Raw genomic sequence first — 27780 nt, 5'->3', positions numbered from 1 at the left:
GCCATTAGAGATGTGTAAAGAGCAAAAGAACTCAACTCAATTTGTGTTAAAGATAGATTTCTCAGTGGAGTTTTATCATGGCGTGGCATTTCCCCTATTAATTTAGTTATCCTCGCTGTCAGTGCTCCCAATGCTATGATTTTCGAACGCATCCTCTTCTGTTGGATCACGTGGAATGTTGAAGATAAGACGAATCTCGTCGGGGGTGTGACCCTTGATCATGTTGGCCACCGTCTGACAGGCGGCATTCATCAGTGCCCGAATGTCCAAGTAATTGGCGGCCATGATCAGCTCGAAGAGCGTGCCCTGATCGATAGTCGACAAGAAATCTGCGTCCCACTGACTGATGAAATATTCCTCCGGTTTCCCATCCTGTTTATTCGGATCGTCCGCTGGAGCTGGGACGTCATGCTGGTGGTATTTGGCCCAAATCAATATTTTTTTCAGAGTTGTCGAATTCACGTTGGGCACGGGTATGAAGGGTTGCTCCTCCTCCTCCTCCAGGCTGCAATTCTCTAGCATATTTTTAATGGTGCCCGAGCATTTGGCAGTTTCTGCATCGGTGTCAAAAACGACACCATCGGAGGACTCTAACCTGATGTCGGGCATTGCCTTTGTAAATTTCGAATTTGGACCAAAAACAAACAACTATTTTTTGTGTGTGTTTTGGCTTTTTGTGCCGAAATGTGAACGGTTCCACAAAGGTAAACGATGCGAGTTTTGTTCGATTTCTATACAATAAATAACACAAGAAAATAACACAAAAAAACATACGACTGTTCAATCATCGAATTCATGGTCCAATTTCATCTTCTGCATCGTTCGTCAATTGTCTTTTGTCAACGTTTATAATGTCTTGGTCGTCCTGGTTGCCAGGACTACTTTTTAACTCTCGGACTCTGTGAGTTTTCTGTTTAGCTGCGTGCCTTACTTATTTTTGATAAAAGTTCAATTACTTAGCTGAACGAAGGCGCCTGGCAAAAAGTTTGTGCCCAGACTTTGATTTATCCAAAGAATGACCGCAACTGTGGTTTTTCTCTAACAATTCTCCAGCTGGCCAATGTGTGGAAGTCTTCTTTTCTTCAGTTTTTTTTGTTCCCTGTCCCCTGTCACTGGCCGTGTCCATTCCTGATTCTGTCATCGATTCGGTAGTAGTAGCTGGCCAAGTGACAAGACTCAAGGACATGCTAGTTCTCCTAGTGGCCTCTCCTTCGACCTTTCCTGCTGCGTGTGGCAGCAGCAGCAGCAATCGCACCAAAGTTTTGCCCACAGTTTGTGCGTTCTTTTTTATAGAATTTTTTGCTGCTCTTTGGCGTTCCTTTGGTTTTGTCTACAAGCTGCCCCAAGAAAAACAATAAACACAAAGTTTCATCATTTGACGCATATGTGGGCCTGCTGCCTGCATATGTCCATGGTATATATATATATGTCTATGTCGATGTGCTTGCTATCCTCTACACGGACATTAGGCATTGAATTTATGTCTTTGTGAAGCGAAAAAATAATGTTAGAACGTTTTTTCTACTGGTTTGGCTGTCGCTTCAGTCCGGTCGTTCTTACCTCAGCAATGAAGTGGAGCCAAAGGTAAGAGACTGCCCGTAGTTACCATTTTTTGTTGTTATTGATGCCAGGGAAGGAGCAGCTGCAGCAGCAGGGTTTGGGATTGGGATTGTTGATTGGATTAGATTGCTTCAAGCAACAGGCAAACAATCGACAAAAATATTGCATCGAAAATATACCAAAAATTGATGGAAATCGTTGGTAAAGGGAGCTCATTGCTCTAGCTCTGGGTCTGTTTGCAATGGATATAGGTTAGTCGAACCCCACAAAAAAAGAAATATACTTAAACGTTTTTCTGATTTTTTCTTCTGATTACAGAATGAAATCAAAGCCATTTGTTCGAGAAACTCATTTGTTAAAAGCCACACAAAAACACTCACAAAGATAAAAAGCAGACCAAAGCAGGAGGAGAACAGCACTTGGAGGAGCAGTGGGGAGGACAGCTGAAATGGAGGGGGAAAGAAATAACATGAATGACAAAGCTGACAAATCTAATGAACAAATGCCGCCTGTCAATAAAACGCACAAATAAACAATTAACCAGGCCAAAAGCGACTTGACAAATTAAGTGACGGCAAAGCCGTAGAGTAGGGAGGGCAAAGACAAGGGCAAGGGCCATGCTTTGGTCTGGGGAGCAATAAAACGTCAAATTCACACAGAAAATGGCTGTTAAAGTCAAATGTCAATAAATTAAACTGCGTCCATTGGTTGGGGACTTGGTTGGGGAACTGGCAACTGGCAACTGGGATCGGGATCAACCTTATTGCATTTAGCGTCATATGCTTGTCATTTGTTTTCATTATTTTTGCCCCCAATATGAAATGTTGCCCCTGGGACTGCGGCCCAAACTTATGTTTCAGCAGCAGTCTCAGCGGCCCGGGCTTTGGCTGATTTATTCAGCCACTACGAACTCCTGGCTGCCATAAATTTGATGAAAGATACTTCCTGCTGGTACGGAGTCTGAATCGGATGGGGCAAATCTTTTGTTAATAATTTCAGGAGGTGTGGGAGGCAGCGGCAGATAGCAGCAGCGCTAATCAGGGTTGGTTTTAATCAGTTTATCCTTGTGTTAACACAATCAAGGGCAGCCGGAAAACTTTTAGCTCTAGCTAAAAGGGAACAATTTCACAGGATGCGAAACAAAGAGAGAGAGAGAGAGAGAGAGGGGGAGGAGGGTTGGGAGAGGCCAGCATACCATAGATACTAATTGAAGTTATTGTTTTGTGATACATTGTTATTGCTCTTCCATCGTGCCTTCCGTTCCTACACTGGTTTTATTTTTGCTTTGCGTGTTTGGGTATTTCCCGTTTACTTTGTAGTGCAAACGAAAACAAAGAATAACATTTAACGAAAACAAAAGGATACAACACAGTTGCTGTAGCTCCAGGGCTGTCCTGGAGGTCAGACAAGTGGCAGGGAGGGAGGAAGGCAGGCAGGCAGGCAGGCAGCAAAAACAATATCAATTCAAGTTGAAAATTACGAGCTTCAATTGTTTTCTTGCCTTGGCCACTTTTCGTTAGTTTCCGTTCACGCCGCACCGCCAAAGTGGAGACAGCAAACAAAAACCAGAAACGACTCCAATGGAAGCACACACAAACACACACACACAAACATCCACATGGAAGGAACATGCAACAAAAGTGTTGAAACGTACGTAGCTGAAAGAATCGGGGAAAACTTTTAAGTACTTAAATGTGTTGTCGTCTAGGTGCGAGAATGCTGAATGAATGGCAGAGGAGGAGAGCAGCTTAGAGGGGTGGTTGGGGGAGGGGGAGGATGGAAAATTGAGTTTCCGGTTTCTTGTTCTCCGAACATAACAGAGATAGATATATACATACAGCTCCTTTTTCCCTTCTTGTTGTGCTTTGTACCCCCCAGCGCTAAACTCTTCTGATGTGACATATTCCTCTCACTCTCAATCTCCCTCTATCCCTCTGTCTGCCTGCCTTACTGTCTGTCTCGCACAAGCATTTGTGCAATGATTTTGTTTTTCACTTGAACTTTTGGCAATAAACTTGGCAAATAATTTATTGCTTGTTCGTCGCTTGTTCATCGCTTGTATCCATTCTGTTCAGTTGTTGTCCCAAAAGTTATTTTACTTCTTTTATTTTTGTAGGGAGTGGCATTTGATTTCACCTCTTAGAACACATCGAAATTGAAATCTACATAAGCGATGCAGTTTTCAATTGCCAGCGGCAATGAAATGCGACAACAGCAAGGACACCAAGCCAAGGCCCCACTCCACCCCCCACATGCCACCACCGAGGAAGGTAGAGGGTGGAATCCTCCACTCGTATTGTTAATCTCCTTCAAAGTTTTCTGCCAACGGAAGCAAATACGAGTACCAGTACGAGTACGGATGCAAGTCAATGCGCATGCATCGAAAGAAATTCACTGTGAATATCCAATGCCGCGTCAAAGAAACACTTGCATATTGCATTGTTTCACTTGATTTCTCTCAGTGTGCGCGCGCGGGGATTTTGTGCCGCTTGATTTAGTCTGCACTGCTGGCGTCGTGCCTTGCCATGCTCTGCGGGCGGTGCTAATAATGCCCCTACCCCTGCCCCTGCCACTCCAAAAACTTTTTATTGTTAGATGCGCTGCAGTTGTCTACAGCCGCCGAAATGGAAATTGTTTTCATTCTGCGCAGAACAATCCTAATGCGGATGCCCCATGCCCCATTGCCCCCATGCTCCCTTGCCCCCATCCCCCTTAAGCACGATCACAGTGCAACTGACATGGACATGTTCATGCCTTCTGCCAGCTGTAGGCCACCACCCGCCGGTACATGTATTCTATCCCCGTCACCGCCAACTGCACCACTGCCACTGGGCCGCGGCCTTTTTCCAGTTGGTTTATTTTAGTATCCTCGCATCTGAGTTTGACTTTTTGTTGCTGCCTTCTGACTTGTTCTGTTGCTGTTGTGGCCCTTTCTCCTTCTGGCCGCTACCGCTACTGCAGCCCCGTGGTACGCTTTGTGCAACACATGTTGCCATAACTTAACAGCTTAACAAACTTGTCGAGTAGACACCGAAAAGCGAAAAAAGGAAGGAAGCACCCCCGCCCCTTGAGAGTCGCTTCCATTTCCACTCTCTGAAGTGGCTGTCGTGCCACTTGGCGAATGCGTAACATTTAAGCCGCAGCTAAAGTTCTCTGGGGGCGCCGCAGTCTATTTTTGCGCAATAAAAACATTTGCCACTCTAGCGACCAAAGACAGGGCCAGGATCATAGAGCCCTGGACCCCATCACACAGACAGACAGACCGACCGACTGAGACTCATAGACGCATAGCTGCCGCATTGTGGCAGCAAAAGTTGGCCTCTGCAAAGGCTGAAAGGCACAAGGCCCGAGTCGCTAGTCGGGACTCATTATGCTCGACTCATTGCCATCCCTGCCCCTTCTGCCCTCGACGCCTTCTGCGTGTTTCCCAGACGAAGGCGAATTCAAAAAGTAAACTTTTTCTGCCAAAATATTTGCCAACTTCTGCTGGCACAATGAGCGCCAGCAATAATAATCATCAGGCTGCCAAAAAGTACGTTGAAAAGAAGTTACCAACTTGAAAGCAATTAATGGACTAAATCAAAAAGGCATTTTTCAAACAACAGGGGAAATGGGAAAATGGGAAAGGCGAGTGGATGCTCCAAGGGAGGGCAGACTGGGGCAGAGTTGGGGCTGTGGCCAGTATAAACATGTCAACAACAAGTGCTGCCTCGAGGCTCATTTAGCCGCAGAACAACAAACAGCACAAGCCAAACAGGGAACAAAGCATGAAGAACAACAACAAAGAAAATAACAAGCAGGAAAGCAGCCTTAACAGGCAGTAGCAGCAGCACCAGCAGCAGCAGCAGGAACTTTTAATTAATTGAACTCCTTTTTCCTTTGACTAATTGAACACACATATTCAGAAACACACACAGGAGGCACTTTTCCTTTTACGCCTGACTTTTGATCTTATTTTTTTAACATTTTTTTTCTTTCATGCTTATTACTTCGAATGAAGAATAGGAAAATTGTCAATTAGTTGTCAATTGTAATGTTTGACGATGAAACGAAAGACTAATGAAATTTCATATGTGCTGTAGACCCACAACCAAATGCCATTGAAAATACCATGAAAGAATAAGACTTTTAGTTGCTATGCATTTACGTTGATCCATTTGATCAGGTTTCCGTAATCCACTGATCCACTTTCATATCGAAAGTTACCTACCACGGCAACGCTGCATGATCGATCCACTGCTGCTTGCATGCACTGCTTGCACCGCTTGTACGGCCTGCTTGTATTGCGAGCATGTACTGCTTGTGCATTCATTTCGATTCGAAATTGGATATCACTTTCCCCTACGATCAATCAAATACGAGTAATATCAAAAGTAAAACAAAGAACTCAATTAGTATGGGTGGGGATCAACTTTCGAATGTTTTCCCTTTTGATCATTTAATTATGGCCTAATTAAAATTGGTTCAGACGCCTTGACCGTTATGGGCTATTAAAAAGCACACCCGCCAAACAAATAAAAGGCAAAGAAACTTTGAATAAAAGGGTCGCTGACAGCTTGGCCAAAAAGGTTGTCGACAGGCAACCTCTGTGCCTTCGCCATCGCCGATTCATCAGCTTCATGGCCAAAAGCATTTCATTCATTGAAGCATCCTTACCGGACCAGTAGCAGGTCCAAGTATCCTGGCCAGACTCCTGAGCTGTGTGTGCTTTGAATAATTAAACCGGAGCATTTCGCTTTCAATTAAGATGTCGACGGCAGTCGAAATCAGATGCTTGAGGCATTTGCCCAAAGGACAAACCAAAAGTGCTCCTGGCCTGCCCTGCCCTGCTCTGCTCTGTGCTTCTCTTTAGAGTTCTGCAGAGGATTCATCAGACTGCAGGCTGTTTGTAAAACAGTTTCGCTTCTCATTTTCACCTTGGATGGCATTTCCAGGTGTTGAAATTTGGAATTTCATTTGCAATTTTCTCCCCAGTCTCCTGTTTCTGGATCATGCATAATGAATTGCTTTTCACGCATAACGATAATAGAATTTAATTTGCTTGTTAATGCAAGTTGGCCACTTCAAATATTTGTTTTGTTTTGCATATTTTGTTCTCACTTTTCCTTTGCTTTATTCTCTGCCGTTGCCTGTTTTCTGTTGTTATTTGTGTTTGCTATGGCAAAATCAATACCCGTTCATCATTTTCCCATCAGTCAGCGGAAGACCTTGGCATCGACTTGAATGCAAATACCAGTTAAGAATGAAAATGGCGAGTGGTGAGTGGGAGGGGGGGCCTCTGGGAAAGCACTTCACCCGCGACATGCAACGACCTTCTAAAAAGTCAAATAACAAAAAAAAAAGAAAAAAAAGCGGCTTAAGTGCCAGTCAGGCCCCTCATGGCAATGTTCTCCCTCAACCGATGCTCCAAGTTCCAATTTGTTCCAAGTTTATAATACGCGTTTTATTGGGCAAAAGGCTCGCTGGTGCTGGCTGTCCGGGGCGGGGATCATGTGCTAAACAAATAAGCAAAACAACCAACTTATGGCAGTACCTTTAAGCTAGAGAGTGAGAGTTTGGATATGGAATAAATTGCCCATGCTGCCTGATGGCAGATATACAGAGAGACATTAACCATCAGATTTTCATTTAGAGACTTTAACTCGACACAACTTGGCATCCGGCTGCAATTATGTGTGCAGACACATGCACTCCCTCACCTGAAGCAAGGGGAGCTTGTAGATTTAGAGAATTCCAACACACAACCACATCAATGGCTACGTTATATTTCTCTGGCTCTGGCTTTGCCTCTGGCCCTCACCCTTCACTATCGTTACAAAAATGCATAGACAAAGGCTAAAACGTAAAGGGGGAAACAGTTTCAAGTACTTAGTGAGTTACTTACTCTTGGATCTCAGACCAGAGCCCGCCCCAGGACTCTTGTGTTGGACCTGGTACGTACCTGAAGCTTGTTTGCTGCTTGTTTATTTCACTCCTTTCCCGTGCACAGCACTCGAGTGTTGAAAAGCGCCTTAAACACACTTCTCCCAAATCCAGACGTAAGCGGGGGGGGCCCCACTGCTACAGCTACAGCTAATCATAGCTACAGCCAATTGGGATTGCACTAGAGAGAAGCAACAGAACAAGGTCTACCATAGCACGCTGTGCAGGAGATTTTAGAATGGAGAATGCAGTGACCATTACAGATAAGTAACCTTAGATGCACTGATATTTGTAGCATAATTGAAGTGAGCACTCATCGGCCTGGGGGGGCTCACAGGTCAGAGCCATAAATAACGAGAGGCAGAGGACGCAGAAGATAAAAAAGGGAAGCTGTCAACTCCATGTTGAGCTCTGCTAAGTCAGCATTATCACCAGAAAAAATTGTCGGCATCAGCGGCATCAGCGTCATTAGGCGACTTTTGAGCCGTGACATGACCTTGGACATTGTCTGGGATATGACTGCGCTCTGTAGAGGGAAAACGGGGGTGTCGCCGAGATGGGCGCTGACAAATGCTGTTGACATTTACAAATGAGGCCCACAAGTAAATTAATGAGCCACGCCCAATTAGCGAGCGAGTCACATGAGGGAGCCAGAGCCAGAACCATGTCTGTTGCTGAAAGTTGCCCCATATGGGTAGGTGGGTCTCTGCTCTGGATGCTGCTCCCCGGCTAATGTATTGGAAAATCAAATTGAAAGCAATGTTGTAACTGTAACAGTGTTCTCCCCATCTTCTCTTAAAGCGAAATTTTAATTAATATTTTCCCAGACAGAGAGCGAGCGGAAGGAGGTCACCTCCGTGTACTCTTGGCAGAAATCTTGAATGTAATTTTCTCGTTTACTCATTTTCCGCGCCCACATTTCTTTTCACTGCTCGCAAAAGCGGAGGTGAGGATGAGGGGGCCGCTATGCAGGCTGCCATTGTGGGAACGTGGGCACAGACAATAGCCGGCAGCCGCCCAGCGCACTTGAGCTCAGCTTGAAGCAGCTTGAAGGCGGCTACGCCTATAAGCATGCACTTGTAACGAGCCAGCAGTAGACCACTCCGTCCCCGTCGCACCCATCCGACAGCCTGCCACGTGAAAGTGAGCCGACTGAATGGCCCGCCCACGACTCTCGAGGGGTGGCTATAAAAATAGGAATGACAGCAAAAATGAGAGAAAGGCAATCCAAGGCGGTCGGTCGCAGGGTTCGCTCCACTGAGCCACTTTCGCTTTCGGTGAACTGCTTGAATTTCGGACAGCCAGGCTACTGATTATATTATATTCCAGTAATCCAGTAATATATCCAGGGTATATTTATGTACATCTCCTGCAACGGGTAAACTAATTGTATAGGAATATTATATGAAATTATCGAGGGTCTACTCTATCATCTATCCTCCGTTAAAGAGAGAGTATACCACATTCCATAGTCGCCCATAATCGTCGCCACTTGTTCATCTATTTTAAATGCAATTTCCTGTCGGCCTTGCCACATAAATTGCATTTTCTTTGTTTTTGTCCAGCGCAGCATTGCAACTAATATCCGATGTGTGTCCTCTTGTGTCTCTTGCAGAATATTTAAGACAACGGGGCAACGGGTGCAGGAAGATGTCAATTTGCTGCACGCCTCTGTACTATCGATGGTTGAGTTTGACGATGATATATTCGCGGCCGGAAATTGCTTCGATTGGAACGAGCATCCCGCACAGCCGGGCCTCTTCTGTCCGTTCGCCTACCGCCTGCCACCACCGAATCTGGGGGCAGTCTTTGCCAAGGATCTGGCCATGGAGTATCACTATCTGGGCAATACCTCCGAGTGGTTCTTTCTGGCCCGCAAGAATGCCGAAAAGGTGATAGCCCGCAACGAGCAGTATCTAAAATGTAAGTACCCGAAACTCATATTAAAATACCTTACAAGAATGCCCCTGATTTATGCCACGGGCAGTCAGAACTCTCTGTCTCCGTCTCTGTCTTATTTATGGGGCCGCCCTGATAGCGCGCCTTTTGTGCGACATGTACAATATATATGCATATATATATATATGGCATTGAATATTTATTTATTTTTCGGGGTGCTTTAATCTCCGACTTCATTAGTCACTGCCCACCCAAACGACAGGCTAGGCAGACCCCAAGGGGATGCTGCCTAATTGCGTCGCCATTTGGAAGAGGCATATTTCACCATGTTTTATCATTGCCACTTGGCAGAAAGAGTCCACCTCCGACAGGCCAACAATTAAGCGTATAAATAAAACGAAAGTGTCCCACTCGACTTCAAAACTTTCATTCCCAACGTGGGCTACTTTAAATGGAAATTGCCTTGCCACCGAATCTCACATTCCGTTGTTAATTAGCTGCGTTGGCCAGAGCAAGAGCAAGGGCCAGGCCAGGGGGCGCCTGAGCGATTACATCTAATCCCATCACACGGATGGGATGGTGTGCTTGACCCGACAGTGACAGGGACAGCGAAAGCGACAGCTACAGTGATGCGTGTAAGCTAATTTAATGCAAGAGTCGTCGCTCTACCTCCACTGACATCCGCTCAACATCAGCATCAGCCTCATCATCCATAGCCCATAGCGCAGCAGCATAGGAGCGTGGGAGCGAGTTTGTCAGCCTGTCTGCTGCTCTTCGTCTTGAAATTCTGTTGTCTGGTTACTGAAGTTTCCTGGATTATCCTCTAGTATTCAAAGTTTAACACGCAAAGTTTTCGCTGCGAAGCGAAAAGTGATTACAAACAGCACACAAACAATTTAATGGCGTTGAATTAGTTTTAATGATGTCAACTTATCCTCACTCTCACTCACTCTCTGGTGCTGCCTTCTGCTCCACTCATCTTTCCGCTGTTTCATTGCACAATTTCACACTCTAACACCTACGTTTGTTGATAGGCTCGCACCATCCAGAGGGAGAGTAAAGAGAAATCCACGTGACATGCCAATGCCGCAAATTTTCAAAATAATTTACAAATTAAAGGTTACGGCTGCACTCCTCGCCGCTCCTTGTTTACTTGCCTACCACTAATGCACACTTAATATTGCACAAATTTTAGGTATTTTCATGGTATGCGGTAAACGTGTGCCGGCACGGGCACGGGCACAGGCAAAGGCACACAATTGCATGAGCGAGAGTGAAATTTCACGGAATGGCAATTGAAAAATGTGTAGAGAATGTCGTATTCGATTGTTCTGTAGGACTGGGGCTGCGACACTCGCCCACATACAACCACCACACAGTCGGACAGATGGGCAGAGTGACAGAGGAACAGAAGAGCAGATTGGAACAGAATAGAGGGGCAAGGGGACACGCTGTGGTAATGGTAGGACACAAAAAATGGAATTGAAAACAAACATGCAGCTCGTTGAGAACGACAGGGGGAGACAGGGGGACAGAGAGGCAGGGGGACAGTGAAAGAGAACAGATTTACGTGGGCTATGGTTCGCCTATAGCCCATTGGCCCATGCATACTAATAGCCAGTATAGTTTTTGGCCAGGCTAAGAGAGGGGTTGGGCTAAGAGCTGATTGCTTCTCATTTCTTTGTTTGCCGCTGCGAGATGGGCAAAATTGCAAACACAAAAGTTGAAGGAAAGGAAAGGAAAGCTGGCCGAAAATGGAGAACTGCTCAAATAATATTTGTGGCTCAAACAATGCATTAAAGCAATGGCCGTGTTGGACATCGGCGTCATTTATCTATTGGCCGGCCACACGGAAAACTTACTCGGAATGTGGCATGCGCCTTAACGTACGAATGCGAGCACTATGTACTATGGTACTATGTGTGCGGTGAACTATGATTTATGGCCTGCTGAAATATACCCCCAAGCAAGGCTGCACCGGCACGGCACGGCATGGCGTTCGCTGACTTTCAATTTATGTGCATTTGCATATTTGCATTCGCCTTTGGCTTTATAGTTTGCCCGCAAAAACTTTACCCTCGCTGCAAACTGAAAACTTGCAACTTGCAACTGTCAGGCGGAGGCACTGCCACTGGCAGAGCCGCTTTTAAGCTGTTTCAATGCTTGAGCCAATGCGATACCCGAGTGGAACGCTGATTAAATTTGCAACATTTTGGTTCTTTGTCTGCCTGCCATGGCAAGGATAGCCGCCACATAAGGCTGTTTCAATTCTTGACACCGCAACTAACCAACAACCATTTGCGGCCAATTCATGTGCTGTTAATTTGATTAAATTGTATATTATATACGTACGTACTCGTCTAAGCGTGTTTGTGGTGCAGAGTGCAAATTTGCTTATGAGCCAACAAAAGTGATTACCTTTTTCATTGCGTAATTAATAAAATGTTTGCCACTTTAGCACACCAAATGAAGTACTCAAGGCGTAACGAGTGCATTAAATAGCCTTTTCAATATCATTATTTTGTTCACATATAATCAAATCATTTATAATAGTCATCATATTGAGATTTAATTATAAAATATAATTGAATTCAATTACTAAATCAACATTAATTTTTCTGACACCGACTGAAACTGCCTGCCCCAAAGGAAAACTACACAAAAAGCACTACAATATAGACTCCTTGAAGTTTTTTTGTTGGATCCACCATTTATGTACATGCTACATACATACAAATATATGTATGTACATATATGTACATATATATACACGTACGTGGATATTCTTTGCAAATATAAAGGAGCGTGTGTGGCAAGCACAACCGCAAAAATATGTCATAATATTTGCTTTTTACTGAACCGCCGGCATATAATAGATTTCAACCCCGCTGTAGTTGTTATGACTGAGCGAAGCGATTTATATTATTTCTCGTACACGAGTACGGACAGGCGAATATGGCGGTGGTGGTGTGCCTTCCTTTTTGCTGTTTACAAGTCACGTGTTTAACATAAAATTTAAATAAAAATCGCATACAATATGTAAACAGTTATATGTACTTCCTGTGCTGTGCTGTGTAGTGCTGTGTGGCTGGCTGCTCCTTCAGTGAAATGTGTCTCCTGTTCTATGCTCTGGCGACTGCTTCCCTTTCCAGCTGTACCAATCGTCTGGCTGTCGGCGTCTGGCCTGTTTGTAATTTCCGTCTGTTAACACAATTTACCAAAATTTAGCCACGAAATTTGGCCTCCCATCCACTCCGACTCCCACTCCCACTCCCGCTCCGCTCCACTCCATTCCCATTGCCATTGCCATTTACCAACTGAATCAGGCAAAATCTTATGCGGATAAGCCGCCAACATATATAAATTTTATGCAAATGGCAGACTCTACTTTTTTCCATTACAAGTGCAGAATAATTCAGGATTGGATAGTAACGTGAAAGTTCGTTTTACTGGAACTGCTCCGCCAGATTCATTTGTCGCACAATTGTGATAATGCTGAAAGCAAATTTGGCCACCTAAAAACGATGGCCAACCGAAAGAGCACCAGAGATTATCAGCCATCGAAATCTGTTCAAATGTGAATTGAGCAAAATTCGCAGCATACAAAACTTACGCTTATGTTCGTGCTCATGCAAATGGGAAATATGCCACCGGCAATAAACATAGTCGGGTGCTGGACATTGTGAAGGAAATAGACCAGGGTGGCCTTGTAGCGCGGCTCGGCATCCACCCAATTGGATTGGAAAATTGTGTTGGCCAAATCCTCGGCGTCGTCGATGAGTAGATTGCAGGTATAGCAGAAGGGAAATGTCTGCAGCAGGATCGTGAGTACAAACAGAAAGGAGGCCACGCCCTTCCAGAAGTTCGAGAAGAAGAACACATTGATCAGAGTGAGACCCAACACGGATCCAATCAGCGTAAACTGCACAAAGATTGTGCGGGTAATAATGGGACGGATCATGTCGCAGCATCTGGGAAAAAGAGGAAACCATCTTAGCCAGTCGCCATCCGCGTCCCTTTCTGTGAATGTTACCTCAGTATTGTCTTGTGATCAATCACACAATTGACCAGATCCTGATAGTTTTCCGCTTCGCTTTTATCGGGATCCGTGCGCAGAGTCCGCACATGATCCTTCAGCACATCCATGTGGGCCCGAAAGATCATGGTGTACATGAGGGGATATATGTCGGCCAGCTGGTCCTGCAGCACGACAAAGGACATGATGATATACTCGAAGATCGCCTGTATCCAGAGGCTGCCCAAGCCGTTGCGCCACTCGATAAACGGATTGTACACCGACCAGGGCGGACGACCGCTCAGCGTATACGAGAGGAACGTGGACGCCGCATAGTTGCAGTAGATGAAGGTGTAGATGAGAAAAGCATAGTTGCAGCGTGCCACCATATCGTGGATCTTCTGGCGATCGCTTTCGGTCTGCAGCCGCTTGTCCAGCGTGTCCAGCAGCTGCTCCGTCTTCCGCAGCCTCCAGATGAACAAATACGTGATCGTTGACTTCACCGATGACCCGTACACATTGATGCACACCTGCAGCGACGTGAGGAACTCGCCGGGCGAAAAGTTCTTGAACTCCTTCACATAGCTGATGACGAAGCCCAACGGCAAATAGAACACCCCAAAGACGAACGGCACGCAGGTCCAGAAAAGGTAGACATACCGGAGTACTCCCTCCTTGGGCGGTGTCCAGCCGATCAGCCACATGGCCCTGTGAAAATAAATGTTCGCCTCGCGAGACTTGACGGACTGCGTCAGCGGAGCCGGATTTATCAGCTCAAACAACACCATTTTCAGCTTGCCGCCCAGTGCCCAGTGTTCGAGGACTCCGTGTCGCATGTCAGTTTTATAGCCCGTGATATTTGGACAGGTGCTCGCGGTTCACTCTGCCAGGCACGCCCTGGCCCACGACACGGTGGTCTCTGGCCTGTAATTAGACCCAACAATCGGCCATGTAAAGTGCCAGCCAATGATTTATTATTAAAGTACGAATAAAGCTGCCAACAGCCAAGTGCCAACTGCCAAGTGCCAATTAGACAGAATTGGTAAATAACTCAATAAAGGATTAGGTTTGCTCTTAAATCTTTGATGGCAGATGGGTGGTTGGGTGTGGTTTCAGCCACTTGTAAACTCATTAGAAATTATATATCAAGTGTTTGTGCACTCGAAAGAGCTTTAGGGCCTTGTGCAAGCAAATTTAAATTCAAAGTGAAATTATTGAAGCTTACAGCAAAGGCAGAGGCAGAGTGTGGCTGCCACTAGTGCAGTTGTTGCACACATTAAACTTCCTTTCGAAACTTCTCCGCCAGATTCATTTGATTGACAATCGTGACGATGCTAAAGGCGAACTTGGCCACCGTTATGTTGCTCTGCACGGATATGGGAAAGATGGCTCCAGCCCAGAATTGTATGGGCTGCTGCACTCTGTGCAGAAAGTAAATTATTGCCGACTTGTACCGCCGTTCCGCGTCCATCCAGTTTGAGTGAAAGATGCCAAAGGCAAGCGCTTCGCAGTCCTCGATCAGCAGTTCGCAGGTCATGCAGAGCGGAAATGTTTCCGTGCAAATGGCAGCGATGAAGGTGACGTTCGACAGGGTCATCCCAATGCTGATGCTGAAGAAGAGTATGTTGACGAGCGCCAAGCCCACGACTATGCCAATCAGCATAAACTGCGTAAAGATGCTGGCCGACAGGGTGGGTCTAATAAGATCGCAGCATCTGCAACGGTCGAAAGGAGCGATGTTAAAAATACAAAAATAAAAAAATTTATGGGAGTTTTATCTGTTTACTGCACGATAGTCCGATAATCCTTGATGCAGTCCACCAGCTGCTGGTAGTTCTCCTTCTCGGTGAGCTCGGGACTGCAGCGCAGATTCGCTATGCGATCTTTGAGTATGGCCAGATGTCCGCGGAATATGGATAGAAAGACAATCGGATAGGTGTCCGATAGCAGCTCCTGCGTGACATTAATGCCAATGATGAAATATTCCAGGATCGAGGCCTCCCACAACTGCAGCGTACCCTGCCGCCAGTCAATCAGCGGATTGTACACCTGCCAGGGCGCCTTTCCCGCGTACAACGACGCGAACAGCGTCGTCGTGGTGAACCCTACGTATATGCTGTAAAAGGAAACAACAATTAGATTCGCTCGGGCCACCATCGCATGGAGTATCTGGCGCTGGTTGGGCGTCACACAACGCTCATCCAGGGGGGCAATAATTTCGTTGATCCGCCGCATGCGCCACATCTGGGAGAAGGTGAGAGACGCCTTGATCACGTTCCCAATGCAATTGATGTCCACCTGCACCGAGGTGAGGAACTCGCTCGCCGCAAACTTGTCAAAGTGCACCACATACGTGAGGGTAAGTCCCACCGGCAGCCACACACCCAGCAGCATGGTTGTGCAGGTCCACAGAAAATATGCCCATCGATGCAGTCCCGATGCCGCCTTGGGCGGCACCCAGCCCAACCCGGTGGCTACGCGATACAAATACACGCAGGCGTCCTCAGAGGCGACGCTCTCGGTGAGTGGCACCAGGCGTAGGCGTTCAAAGAGCGATTTCTTCATCTTTTGAGGTAATTTCCCACCGCAAAAGGTTTTATATACGAGTATCGGGCGAAGCAGCAGATCCCTGATAGGTTTTTAATGACTCGTCATTTTTGGTTTATTCATTGGACAACGGCCCAATGTCTCAATCGTGGCTCAATGTTTGCCCATTTATAAAGACATTAGGCAATCCTGCACTCAAGCTGCAAAAATCCCCCAATAATTTCCCTCTGTGTGGATGCCACGTTGCATTCTGGAGGCATATCGATTCGTGGGTGTTCTATAATTACAGATTGCATAATGGATCAACGCTATTCAAAACGCTTTCTGAGTATTAACCCTCCCCCTCACTCTTTCCATTGCAGCCTTCCATCTGTATTCGAACCGCACCGAGGAGCGCATTGAGACCGATACGCTGGCTGTTAAATATGAGGATGGAAGATGGTCGAAACCGTATTACGATTGCGGCGGTGGCAATATTTGGATGCTAACCTATACGGTCCCATTCTTTGGCTATGAGAATGGCAGCTATCACTTCAAGTAAGTAAGCCCCCCCCAAAAACAATGGCTGGCGCCTGCAAATGGCTGCACATGACTGGTGGTACGCCATCCAGATGAGCATTCATTCTATAAATAATTCACAGCCGAGTGGAATTTGAAAAGGAAACTGCATTGGCCCCGAAAAGTGCCACCAGAGCGATTTTCCAAGCCAGGACGAGGAGACAAAGACGCTTAGAAAACTATGATGAAGCGCCAAAGTCAGCTATCTGGCTTTTGTCTGTTGCGTGGAGGAGTCCTCCTCCTCCTCCCCCCCCTACACTGTAAATAGCAAAAGTAATTGAATAGCTGAATGACTGTTTTTACTCAGCTTGGCTCTAGGTCCCGGTGGCACGTGCAATGTGCTTTAAGTTTTAGGACTTTCCCTTCCTTCGAACAACCATCGACAGTGGTGCGGGGCTCTCTGTTGGACTGATAGGAAATTTTGCTCACGCACCGTTCCAAATGGAATACGTTAAAAGAGTGGAGTGCACAACATTCTTATGAAACTTTACCGCGTGCTGTTTTTCTTGATTCTTTTCATCATCTTCCGCATTTGAAGTAATTTTCAATTTTATCTCCTTTTTTTGCACCCCACCCCCACGACATAGTTCCCTTTGGCTTCGCTTATTTTTTTTTTTCCTTTTTTTGCGAACTTTTTCAATTGAATGTGGAAATGGTGAAAAAGTTGGCCAAAAAGGAAGAGAACTCGGAAAAGACGAAAACCGAAAGAAATTACAAGTGGAACTCGTTGAGCAAGTTATGTAGTTTGATGGTAAATTGATTGATGATGCTCTTTGGCGCATGGCACAGATCAATAAATTTCAAAACTGCTGCCTCCCTTTTTGGAATATTTAATTAATTCCACGCACAGGACTTTGAGTCTATTCTTTTTTCATTAAATTTGTTAAATCAGCCGTGAGGGCGTTAGTCTCTCTCTATTAGAAATTCTTACATTTTCCAGCCTAAGCGGCTTAACGAAGCCCCACGAAAGCCCAGTTTGCAGCTTTGATGAATTACTGACAGTGAGGCCCGTTCCATCAGCATAATGACAACTGCTACTGCTTGTGGATGAAAAGCATTTAGCATATTTATGACTAAATGGCCCAGCCCATTGGATGCCACTCAGGATGCCACTCAGGCATCTCTACCAACGATTAGTCGTCACTCATCATCGTTGTCTGCGCTGATTCCACTGCCATTGCTAATGCCACTTTCCCTCTACTCCATCCATAATTTCAATTATCACTTGGCTTGCCAGCAGAACCAAGAAGTCTGACAACAGACAGCAAGTAAACGTCAAGCCACAACAGAAAGAACAAAACACATTTTGGCCAGCCAACTATTTTCACTTAGTGGCCGAGCTGGTGTTGGCATAACGCAGCAATTTTGTGGCTGCCGCAGTCTAAGGAGGGGAGATAAATGCTCATCTGTTTTTGTTATCTTAAAGTTTGCTGCGAGTGAGGGAGGAGCTGTGGGCAAGCTATTTATTCAATATAAACAAATCTTCGTTCTCAACCATATACCTCTCGTAGTTGGCGGTTGTGGCCTCACCTTCCTGTGGCGGCTTGTAGCAGTAGCAGGGATACACCATCCGCACTTCATGCCACTCGGGTGTGGCCCCCGGCACGGCAGTTGTGGTGAAACGAAATCTCTGACGCCCTGCAAGTGCTTCCCCCTTGAGTGGCTAATAACAAGCAGGCCTCTAGCAGGCCAACTACTCGTACTCACATTTCGATTGGTAATATTGCTCCTGCCACCAGGACAAAGGCTTCTGGCGTTGTTGCTGCATTCCATCGGACAGCGCAGCTGCTGTCAGCGAGCAGAAGAGTATTAGCTGCATGAATGACATTTCCCCACTGAAACATTCCACAGCGCTGCAGCTTTCCACTGCTGTCAGTGCCTGTCCAATCCATTAGATTGCGCACGATACACGTACTTAGCGTTTAAAATGTAATTACACTGGGCCCATGGATGATCCATATGCGAATGATGCCGTTTGGTTGTGGGCCAGAAAAGCTTTCAACCCGCCAGCTCTCAGGTGGGAGGGCAGACCGCGTTTTCTAAATTGAATTAAAGCAATCAATTATAAAACCCACAGCCCACACTTGGTACGCCTACTTAGCGCTCAATGACTTTCTACGCTCAATAAATTTCACATGTAACTAGCGACAGGCCCAGGGAGAGGAAGTGGTAGAGGGACGCCCACTATCTGCCGCCGATGTCGGAAGCTCGGCAACTGCCTGCAATTAGTTGCAACATAAATTTGGTCTGCCCTAATGGACGGAAGCGCACAGTGGTACGCAGAACAGTTTAAAAATAAGTGCTAAAATCATTCGATATTCGCAGTGGCAAACGTGCGACTGGAGTGCTTGTGCCAGGAGTACTTAATTGACCAAATTTAAGCGTATTAAGTTGTATTATCATCCGATATGAATTTGCATACATTCCATTAGTTTTACCGACTTCATGACCCTCGACCACTGTGTGCTGGAGAGGAAAATTAATGTGCAAATGTTAAAAGTTCGTTAGTTGAGTTCATTTGAGTTTGGTCCCAGTGCTGCAGGTTTTAGATGCAGTCTCTGGCCACGTCCCCGGGGCTCGCTCCTTGTCAAACAAAGCCCCCTTTTGTTTCAGCAGCTTAGGCGGGACGAGACTGTCGGAGGACAGCCCGAAAGTGAACGGCAAAAAAATGTGAGCTAGCGGAGGGAAAAGTTTTTGCGGCTGGACTAGGACCAGCGACTGGAACAGCTCCCGGCATCCTTGCATCCCCAGCCATGTATCCATGTCCGTGTCCGGCTCATGTTAATAATGTTCTGCTATCAGTTGCCTATTAGTTGGGGAAATTAATTTGTTTACGTGGTAGCGGAAGCGCAAAAAATAAAACAAAGGAAGAATGCAAAAAAAATTTAAAAAAAAGAGACAGAGCGGGGGCGAGCGAAAACTTTTCCTAATTGATTTAATTTGCTATGCGGTGTGTGTGGCAGCTGACTGATTTTTCTCTTAGCTCCATGAAATACATATGCAGAGCAGGCAGACGAGGATAAGCAGCCTGAACATGAAGTTAAAGCTAAAGATTATTATAAATTATTTGGCCAAACGAAATGGTGCATTAGTCCGCCCAGCAATGGCAAAGCCCAAAGCACAAATCACATTAGCCGCCCGCTGTGAGCGAACGCCAAGGGACATGGCCCCCCACTGGGGCAATAATTTTATTTGATTTCATTTAAGCAGCAGCAGTAAACTTTCAATATTAAAACGGAGACGACTGTGAAGCTGGTACAGCAAGAATGACAGAGCCGGTGAATGTGTAAGCCGTAATCCCAGCATTGTATTTATTTGACTTATGCTGCAATATTGCCTGCCTTTGCCTTCCCTTCGACCCACTTCACAGATATAGAGCTACTGTATGTGCTATGCCCTGCTCTCTGGCAAAGCATAATGAGGCAAACGGAAACGGAAATATCAAATATCAGGCAATAAGCAAGCCTTGTGTTGCAGTGCCTGGATGCTGCTGCTTGTTATCCTGTTGCAACTTCAACGTCTGAATGTGGACTTGATTATAAATTCTCGTATATGCATGTGTACCTATGTTTCCATAGCATTTCCATGTACTTTACTTGGGCCAACATAACTGCTGCTGACAGCGCTCTAATAGAAATCTACGCATTTATTAGACATGTCTTTTGAAATATCTAAAATAATTGCTGTGCTGCGGCAACCTCAAATCAGTTGGAAATTTATGGAATCCCTTTTGATGCACCATCGAAAGTTTATGCTTTGAGGGAAAATATTTGAGAATAGCTTAGAATATTTTCTGGTTGAACTCCTTGAACCACCACATTAAAGTCAACAAAAACAAAGTTTTAGGTAACATTAAAGCGAACTAGCTCAACTAGCTCAAACAATTTTCCCCCCCCCCATCGCTGGTTGCAAATATTTTTGACATCATTTCGGGCCCATTTTCGGCAGCGTAGGCATTGGCATTTATGAGCCGCCGCAAACTGTGCCATCGAGGTGCAAACTACAAAACTGATTATGTGCATTAGTAGCGGGCTGACGTGTCAGCCACAACCGAAAACGGGGCGTATACGTAGTGCCACACAAATGAGTTGCTTACAAACTGGTTACAAAACTGCGTGCGTGACAGAATGCACCCTCCTCCATGTGGGTTTTCCAGTCATAGCCATTCCGGTAGCTAGCTTTATGAACTCGGAAATGGAGCAAGTCTCAAGGGTGGTCGTGGGCGGAGGGGATGCCATCTGTATTAGCTGCCATCGCTGCCATTTTTAAATAGCTGGCACGTTCCTGAGCTGGCACGCGCGATAATAGTGGTAGTAGTAGTAGTAGTCAGAGTGGAGCATCTGTATCCTAGCTCCAAAGCTCTTCAGATGCACTTCCACTTATTCACGTAATGCGTTTGTGTTTGTTTTTGTGTTCGTGTTCGTGTGCGTGTTCGTGTGCGTGCGTGTGTGATACGTGCTCTGCATTGCAATCCACTGATTTTACGCCTCACCTAATACGTAATCCCACCTTCGTGCATATGTCCTCTAGATTCTATTGGCTGCACAAATATTTGTCTTTTAGACTTTAAAGCCATCCAAAAATTCTATTTTAGTGCGTGGATTAAATTATGCTCCCATTTCCTGAAAAAGAAACAAAATCCCATCCACATTTATGCCAAGACAAATATACAAAAATCAACAGGCAAAACCCAAACCCAAACCCCGCGTCTGTTTGCAAATATGAGAGCCGAAAAAATATATGCCAACAACTGCGTTTACGTCTCATTTGTAGGCATTAGGCATTGTGTTGGGTTCTGTGTGGGTGTGTGTGCGTAGGGATCATACATATAAATCAAGTATACGCCAGATAGGCAAACATTGTCCCATCAGCAGCAACAGCAACAGCAACAGCATCAACCGTCTCCAAAAATACTCGCAGCTTAAGGCGCAAACTAATAAATCAATATGCGACACGAACGGATATGGTCGCAGACCGGCGTCCAAACTCATTCGGGCAGCTCAATCAGCTTATTTTCTAATATCCGTTTACAAATTATCTTCAAAAACTGTCAGCAACAACAGCAACAAAGAGAGAGAGAGAGAAAAAGGACGGGCGGGTGGGCTGATGAGGGAATACCATGAAAATACAGCCACAGAAAATGGGATATATCATTCGAATACGAAAACGAATACGAACTTTAGCCAAAAGGGAAATAAGAGACACAGACAGACAGAGAGACAGAGAGATACAAATAAGTAGAAGAAAACTGAAAAAAGGTCAAACCGGATCCGGGTGCAGGACATAAAGGCGCTGGGGATCAACTGCTGGGGAATTAACATAATCATTACTATAATGTAATGATGGGCCATTGTGCAGCCAGTCCCAGGCAGCCGCTCGCTGTGCTGCTCACTTTGCAGCAGTAGCAGGCCTTTGTTGGCCCTTTTTTCCCCCTTTTGCAATCAATAAGTTGTCAGAAACAATCAAATAAATACAAACTGATATGTCAATATTAACTGACAGTCACATGAACCTACCCGGACACGGTCTCAGACTCGGACCAGAACCAGTGAACCCAGACCGAGCCTAGACCGAACACAATATTCCCGAAACCATTGAAACCCCACCCAGCCGCCAGTGGATATGAGGCAGGGACACACATAACGGCCATCTGGGGTTGCCACCAAAAAATTCGGGAAATTGAAGAGGAAACCGAAATGTTTTGCCTTGCTGCTCCTTTGGAATTACGAGCATGAAATACCCTAGAAACCGGTTAAGAAAGAGCCAGAAGAAAAGGAATTCAGGCCTGCTGAATGGGTGATTCATTCCAATTCCTGTTTCTTCTGAAAAGTTATGGGCTACCAAATAAATCCCAAGCTGATCATACCTTTTCACTTATGTGTGTCCCACCAAAGTTTCCTTTGACGTCAGTCTACCCTAGCAGAGGGACACGCGACGGGAAGGGTTTGAGGAACGGCCACAGCACCGGCAGCTGCACCGGCGTGAAAATGTGTACAATTCTGAGATTATGCGTAAAGTTCTACATGTGTTCCGGCTGCCTTCCTCGCTGCCTTTGGCTGCCGTAGGAGACTCTCTCCGACCACCATTCTGCTTAGGTATGCGTGTAATTGGGTGGCTGTCCATTTCCAGGGACGACCTTTGAGGGAGGCATACAGAATTTCAGGCAGCGCCGACAGCTTAGTGCACCCTTTTCATGGCTTTATGTCTTTGTAAAACGACAAGCAAGGAATCTTTGTTACGGCCTGTCCTGTCTCCATGTATACCCCAATGCCATTCTCCATCAACGACAGCAAGAAAATAATTTTCTGCTATTTTTCCCTGAGCTCGTTCTTCCTAGTTTATCCCTAGGCTCTGTCTGCTGTGTGTGTGTGTGTGTGTGTGCGATGGCGGTAGTCCATAGACATATGCGCAATCAAAGCAGGAATTTATTGTTTGTTATCGAATTGGCAAGGCCCCGGCAAACAAAACCCCAGACGCTGCCTGATATAGAAATAGAACTTAAGCGTGCCTCCCCGCCTTCTCCCATCCTCTGTATTTTGCACTGTCCATAAATATCGGAATATCAGCGGCTGATGGTACACACGTTTTATTGAATTGAGTTTTATAAATGGCGCCATTTGGTTTAAGTGCCGCCGCCGCCGCCCAGTTGATTCTTAAACTGACAAATTAATAACATAAATTTGTAACGCCTTTTGCTGACTCTCTCTCTCTCTCACTCTTTCTGCTCGTTGTGCTCCATTTTGCAGGGGAACATCTGGCATTGATATTGACTTGCGGCGCGTGGACATCGACCAGTGCCCGCAGCGCCACACGCCCGGCACAAAGCGGCCCCTAAACATCTTTGCCGGCACCGACAAGTGCAAGCAGCGGACCACAATGGTGAGAAACCGACAAGACCAGACCAGACCAGATTTCAAACGCCATCCGATACTCCAAAGTCAGCACAAAAATTTAATTTCTCCATTTTTACATCTTTCCATTTTCCCATCTCCAACTGCCTGCAGTGTGAGGCCATCATGGGCCTGGGCTTTCGACGCGGCTCCTACAAATGCCTCTGTCGCAAGGGATTCTACTTCCCCGACGTGGTGTCGATCCACAAGTTCTTCAATGGCAGCCTGCTGGAGGAGGAATACGAGAAGCTGATGCTGGTAAGTGCTGACTCAAGTGCTGAGCGAAATTCCCACTCATTAAATATGTATTAGGGAAAGAACTCCACGTACAACAGCAACAGCGAGTACGAGTGTCTGCCCTGCGCCGAGGGCTGTGATTCCTGCGAGGATTCGTCACCATGCATTGCCGCCCTCAACTGGCCGATGCGCGCCAGCATCCTGGCACTGGCATGCATTGTCATTGGCCTCCTGCCGCCAGCGGCCTGGTTTACGTTTCGCTATCAGCAAGTTAAGGTAAGTTAAGGTTCGCTCAATCACAATCGGATAAAGTACTTCCGAAGATACAGTTCTGATGGAATTTAAAGCATTGACAAATCTTGTTAACTCCGAATCAGTAATGGGTAATCATTATAATAGCATTATGCTGCTGTGGCAAGTATTTTTTTGTGGAAATTGTTCTCGCTGTCAAATTCCTCTGATCCCGGACAAGGCCAACCAAAGCTGCTGCCATCATTGAGCCACTAAGCGGCTTAGCATTGTTAGATTCGAGTTAATTTGGTACGTGCCGCCAGGGACTCGTCCTGCATTCTGATGACAGCCGGCAGCAAACCAACAGGACAACGGATATTGTCGCGCATAAGCGGAAGTGCAAACATCCACACAACTGTCGACTTCCACTTTCACGACAGAAGGGAAAGGCGAAGTCAGAGGCACCGCCCTGGACAGTTCACTTCGAGTGTCACCCGGACGCTCATTAAGCCCATGAACAAGCTCAGCCATCGTCCAATTGTCTCTGGCGTATAGTTTTAAACCATTTTCAACTTTCCACTGGAGGAATAATGTTGGGGCAAGTGAGTTATTCAGCGTCCCCATGTTGCTGTCTGACATTTGTGTGGATCCCAGCCCACCAGGCCCCCAGGCCACCAACACACTCCAGCCCTCAGTGCACTCCAGGCCAACTCTCGCGTTCCACTTGCCTGCGTCCCAAGGCAACTAGCCAACTAAACTGTTTTCATTCGTAATACGATTCAGTCGCATTTGTGTCTATGTGGTTGTTCTCTCTCTCTCTCTCTCTCGAGTGCTCGAGTGTGTGTGTGTCCAAACTAATTAAATGGCGCTAAACATGCCACACGACATTTGCCAAGTGTGCGAACAACTCGACTCCGTCTCGGCACTTGGCACTACTTTTTCTTCCTTTGTTCTTCTTGGGTCTCCTTCTGGCTGTCTCTCTCTCTCTCTCTTTGTGAAATTGTGCGACTAAAACGATTTCAATTTAAATTTCAAAAGTTCTTTCACACAAACTGCTACACATGAGTTATTCCCTCAAAGGAAAAATTAAAAATATTTTTGTTTGCAGGTTGTACGAGCCGCCAGTCCCGCATTGTTGCGGGTCATTGCGTTGGGTGCCTTCTTCATTTATTGCACGGTAAGCATTAATTCTCGGTGTTATTTATTTGAAAATGCACATTCAAGCATAAATTGAAGGTATTATTATGCGATCCACGCACTGCAAACATTTTAGAATAGAAAAAATATCTGTTGCAAATTATAGTGGCTCCAGCGGTTTGTATGCTGAATGCTGGTCGATTCCGACGGGGAAACATTCAAAAATTCGAAACCATAAATCGCCCCAAAATAATTTCATATATTCATCAGTCCGTGCAAAGACAAATGAGTGGGAGAAAAACGTTTGGCAGTGAATGAGCGACAGACAGAGCTGCAGAGGGAGCGGTCTGCCGCTTGAACCCAATTCCCATCAATTTCTGAACAATTTAATTTGATTGATTTATGGGAAGCGTCGAAAGCTAATGGAATACTGGCCAAATAAACAACTTTAAACGAGAGAGAGAGTTCATCGAACACTCGCTTGCCGACATGGGGCCGACATGGGTGAAGCTGAGGATTTATTTATCTATTGCTGATTTATTCAGCCGCCATGAGTGGCACACAAACACACAAGACACACGATACACAATAGATGTGTCCTAGAGACGAGAATATATATTTTTGGACATTTTTTTTTTGTCTCTGGCTGTGTGCGTGTGTTTATTATATTTCTTTGTTATTCTTTATGGATTTTTGTTTGTAAAAGGTGAAAATTATAATAGAATTATAATCCTCGCCCACATAAATATATCGCACTTGGAAACTTGACAACTTTAAAGAGAATTTCAAATGTAATAATTTAAATGCATAAAATTGTCACTTTTTTGCGTACTTTGTTTGCATTTTTATTTTTATATATCGTATCATCCACGGTTTTTTTTTTTGTTTTGTTTCGTCTGTCCATTGCAGAACATTGTGATGTATCCGAATCCGAATCTCTACACCTGTACCGCTCGCATCTGGCTGCGAGAGATTGGCTTCTCCCTCACCTATGGCGCTCTAATGCTGAAGACCTGGAGGTGAGTAATGATGTGAATATTGTTTGGTGATGCAGATGTTGATATGTGAAAACTCTCTTGTAATTCTTTTATATTCGTTTACATAGAATATCAGTGATTTTTCGTGTACGCTCCGCCAAAGCTGTCAAAATCACCGATGCCGCTCTGCTGAAGCGTTTGGGAATCATTTGCGGTGCCATTGGCACCTGTCTGCTGGTGAGGACACTCGTATCGCCGCCAGATGTGGTTGTGGGACGCACCGCCGATGACCTGAAGGCGTTCCTATGCAAGACCGACTGGTGGGACTATTCATTCACATCGAGTAAGTCCATCACTCCATTCCTCATCATTGGGGAGTGATATTAATATTTCCGCACTTGAGGCACTGCTCACTGTCCAAAAGCCAATAGCCAATAGAAAACAAAAAAAGGGCAATGCGCACGTTGCTCATACGCACTGTGTGCTGCAACATATGAATTGCAAAAAGGGAAATGGAGAAGAAAAGAAAAGCAAATAGCGTTCCGCTGCCAATGGACGGCAGCTTATGGCTGCTCCACCTCCACTCTCTTCCAGTTTACTTTACGCAACTGCCTGGGGAGGCTTAAAGGGAATTCCATATTTGCATCCACACAGCTGTGTGTGCCGACCAAAGGCATGTGCAATGTACATATGAATATGCAGGCATTTTTTCGTTGCCTTGTGGTAGGCATGCCCGAGGGCCTGCATATGCTGAACTGAAGACGGATAAGACTGGGCATAAGCGCTGGCTTTGCTGTGTCTGGTCTCGTCTCGTTTCGCTTAATTAAAAAAGTTTAGGGATGGCGAACTTGAAGCACTTTCCATCATTGTATCCTTGGGATACCATGGCATATGGACAGACAAACGGCAGACTCTCGCATAGTAGATATAGACAACAATTATCGTTGATTCTTGCACTGCTGCGCCAGTCACGCACTTTGACGGCACACAGATGCTAAATAACTTAATTTTCTGTCGCTGTTGCTGTTGCTGCATGCATAGAGAGGCACGTAGCGCGTATTACGTATTTTTAATTGCACGCAGCATGCAGCATGCTGCGCCATCACCTTCTCGTTCCCTTTCTTAGTTCCCTTGTTGAAAGAGTTTATTGCTTAAAAAGTGTATGCTGTGTTTTTTTATGACTTTCCTGTGCCCTGGTGGCTCGTTCACTTTCATTTCACTCGCAAATATCGCAGATTCTCTTGCTATTTCCATGCCACTGCCTCTCATGCTTTTTGCTTAACAGCAACAGAGGGGGAAAATGAAAATGATAACGTAATTACTTTTCTCTTTGCTAATTAATGTACAAAATGTGAGCGGCGAGGCCATTGAAGTGCACAAAGGAACTAATCCTTGCTTCCTTACCCATTACTCTTTCCCGCGCTCTTTGCAGTGGAGGTACTGTTCCTGGCCTGGGGCGTGCGACTGTGCATCATGGTGCGGAAGGCTCCGTCCGAGTTCAACGAAAGCCGCTTCATATCGATGGCCATCTACAATGAGTTCCTGCTCACCTGCTTCCTCAACGTGTCCATGTAAGTGCGGTGAATCGCAAGAGCAACATACGTACACCATGCCTGGACAAATTCTATCCTTTCCAATTACTTTCTTTCTCTCTGTCTCTCTCTCTCTCTCTATCTCTCTGTGACAGGTTGTTCCTGCAGTCGCCGGCCAATCCGGATCTCCTGTACATCATCTTCTTCTGCCACACCCAACTGACGGTGACCCTGTTGCTGGCCCTTATCTTTGGCAGCAAGGTGAGTCTCTCCCT

General features: G+C 45.7%; 5 protein-coding genes across 5 annotated transcripts in view; 1 reads left to right on the top strand and 4 right to left on the bottom strand.

The window, feature by feature from the left end:
- The window catches only part of LOC111076691, a 46993-nt gene that overhangs the window by 14326 nt on the left and 4887 nt on the right, over positions 1-27780 (top strand). The window contains exons 3-12 of the mRNA XM_041593029.1: positions 9098-9405; positions 16306-16480; positions 23248-23380; positions 23506-23649; positions 23704-23904; positions 24968-25036; positions 25906-26015; positions 26102-26316; positions 27406-27544; positions 27661-27766. Of these exons, the coding sequence (XP_041448963.1) occupies positions 9098-9405; positions 16306-16480; positions 23248-23380; positions 23506-23649; positions 23704-23904; positions 24968-25036; positions 25906-26015; positions 26102-26316; positions 27406-27544; positions 27661-27766 (1600 nt within the window). The remainder of the gene's footprint in view (positions 1-9097; positions 9406-16305; positions 16481-23247; positions 23381-23505; positions 23650-23703; positions 23905-24967; positions 25037-25905; positions 26016-26101; positions 26317-27405; positions 27545-27660; positions 27767-27780) is intronic.
- On the bottom strand, positions 45-702 carry LOC111075911 (S-phase kinase-associated protein 1). Its single transcript, XM_041593030.1, has one exon. It carries the CDS (start codon positions 607-609, stop codon positions 103-105), a length of 507 nt encoding a protein of 168 aa, XP_041448964.1. The 5' UTR covers positions 610-702; the 3' UTR covers positions 45-102.
- Positions 12115-14196, bottom strand: LOC111076693 (odorant receptor 59b). The gene is made up of 3 exons (XM_022370582.2): positions 13415-14196; positions 12995-13352; positions 12115-12896 (listed from the first exon to the last, which is right to left on the bottom strand). Exons 1-3 carry the CDS (start codon positions 14182-14184, stop codon positions 12828-12830), a joined length of 1197 nt encoding a protein of 398 aa, XP_022226274.1. The 5' UTR covers positions 14185-14196; the 3' UTR covers positions 12115-12827.
- On the bottom strand, positions 14366-15961 carry LOC111076692 (putative odorant receptor 59c). Its single transcript, XM_022370581.2, has 2 exons — positions 15183-15961; positions 14366-15111 (listed from the first exon to the last, which is right to left on the bottom strand). The coding sequence occupies exons 1-2, from the start codon at positions 15959-15961 to the stop codon at positions 14673-14675; spliced, it is 1218 nt and encodes a 405-aa protein (XP_022226273.2). The 3' UTR covers positions 14366-14672.
- Positions 17951-18352, bottom strand: LOC111076695. The gene is made up of 2 exons (XM_022370583.2): positions 18209-18352; positions 17951-18139 (listed from the first exon to the last, which is right to left on the bottom strand). The coding sequence occupies exons 1-2, from the start codon at positions 18327-18329 to the stop codon at positions 17961-17963; spliced, it is 300 nt and encodes a 99-aa protein (XP_022226275.1). The 5' UTR covers positions 18330-18352; the 3' UTR covers positions 17951-17960.

Source organism: Drosophila obscura, unplaced genomic scaffold (genome assembly GCF_018151105.1).
Source record: "Drosophila obscura isolate BZ-5 IFL unplaced genomic scaffold, ASM1815110v1 contig_186, whole genome shotgun sequence".
Lineage (NCBI taxonomy): Eukaryota > Metazoa > Arthropoda > Insecta > Diptera > Drosophilidae > Drosophila > Drosophila obscura.
Note: the sequence above shows the minus strand (reverse complement) of the source record. Positions and strands in the feature narration are given on the sequence as shown.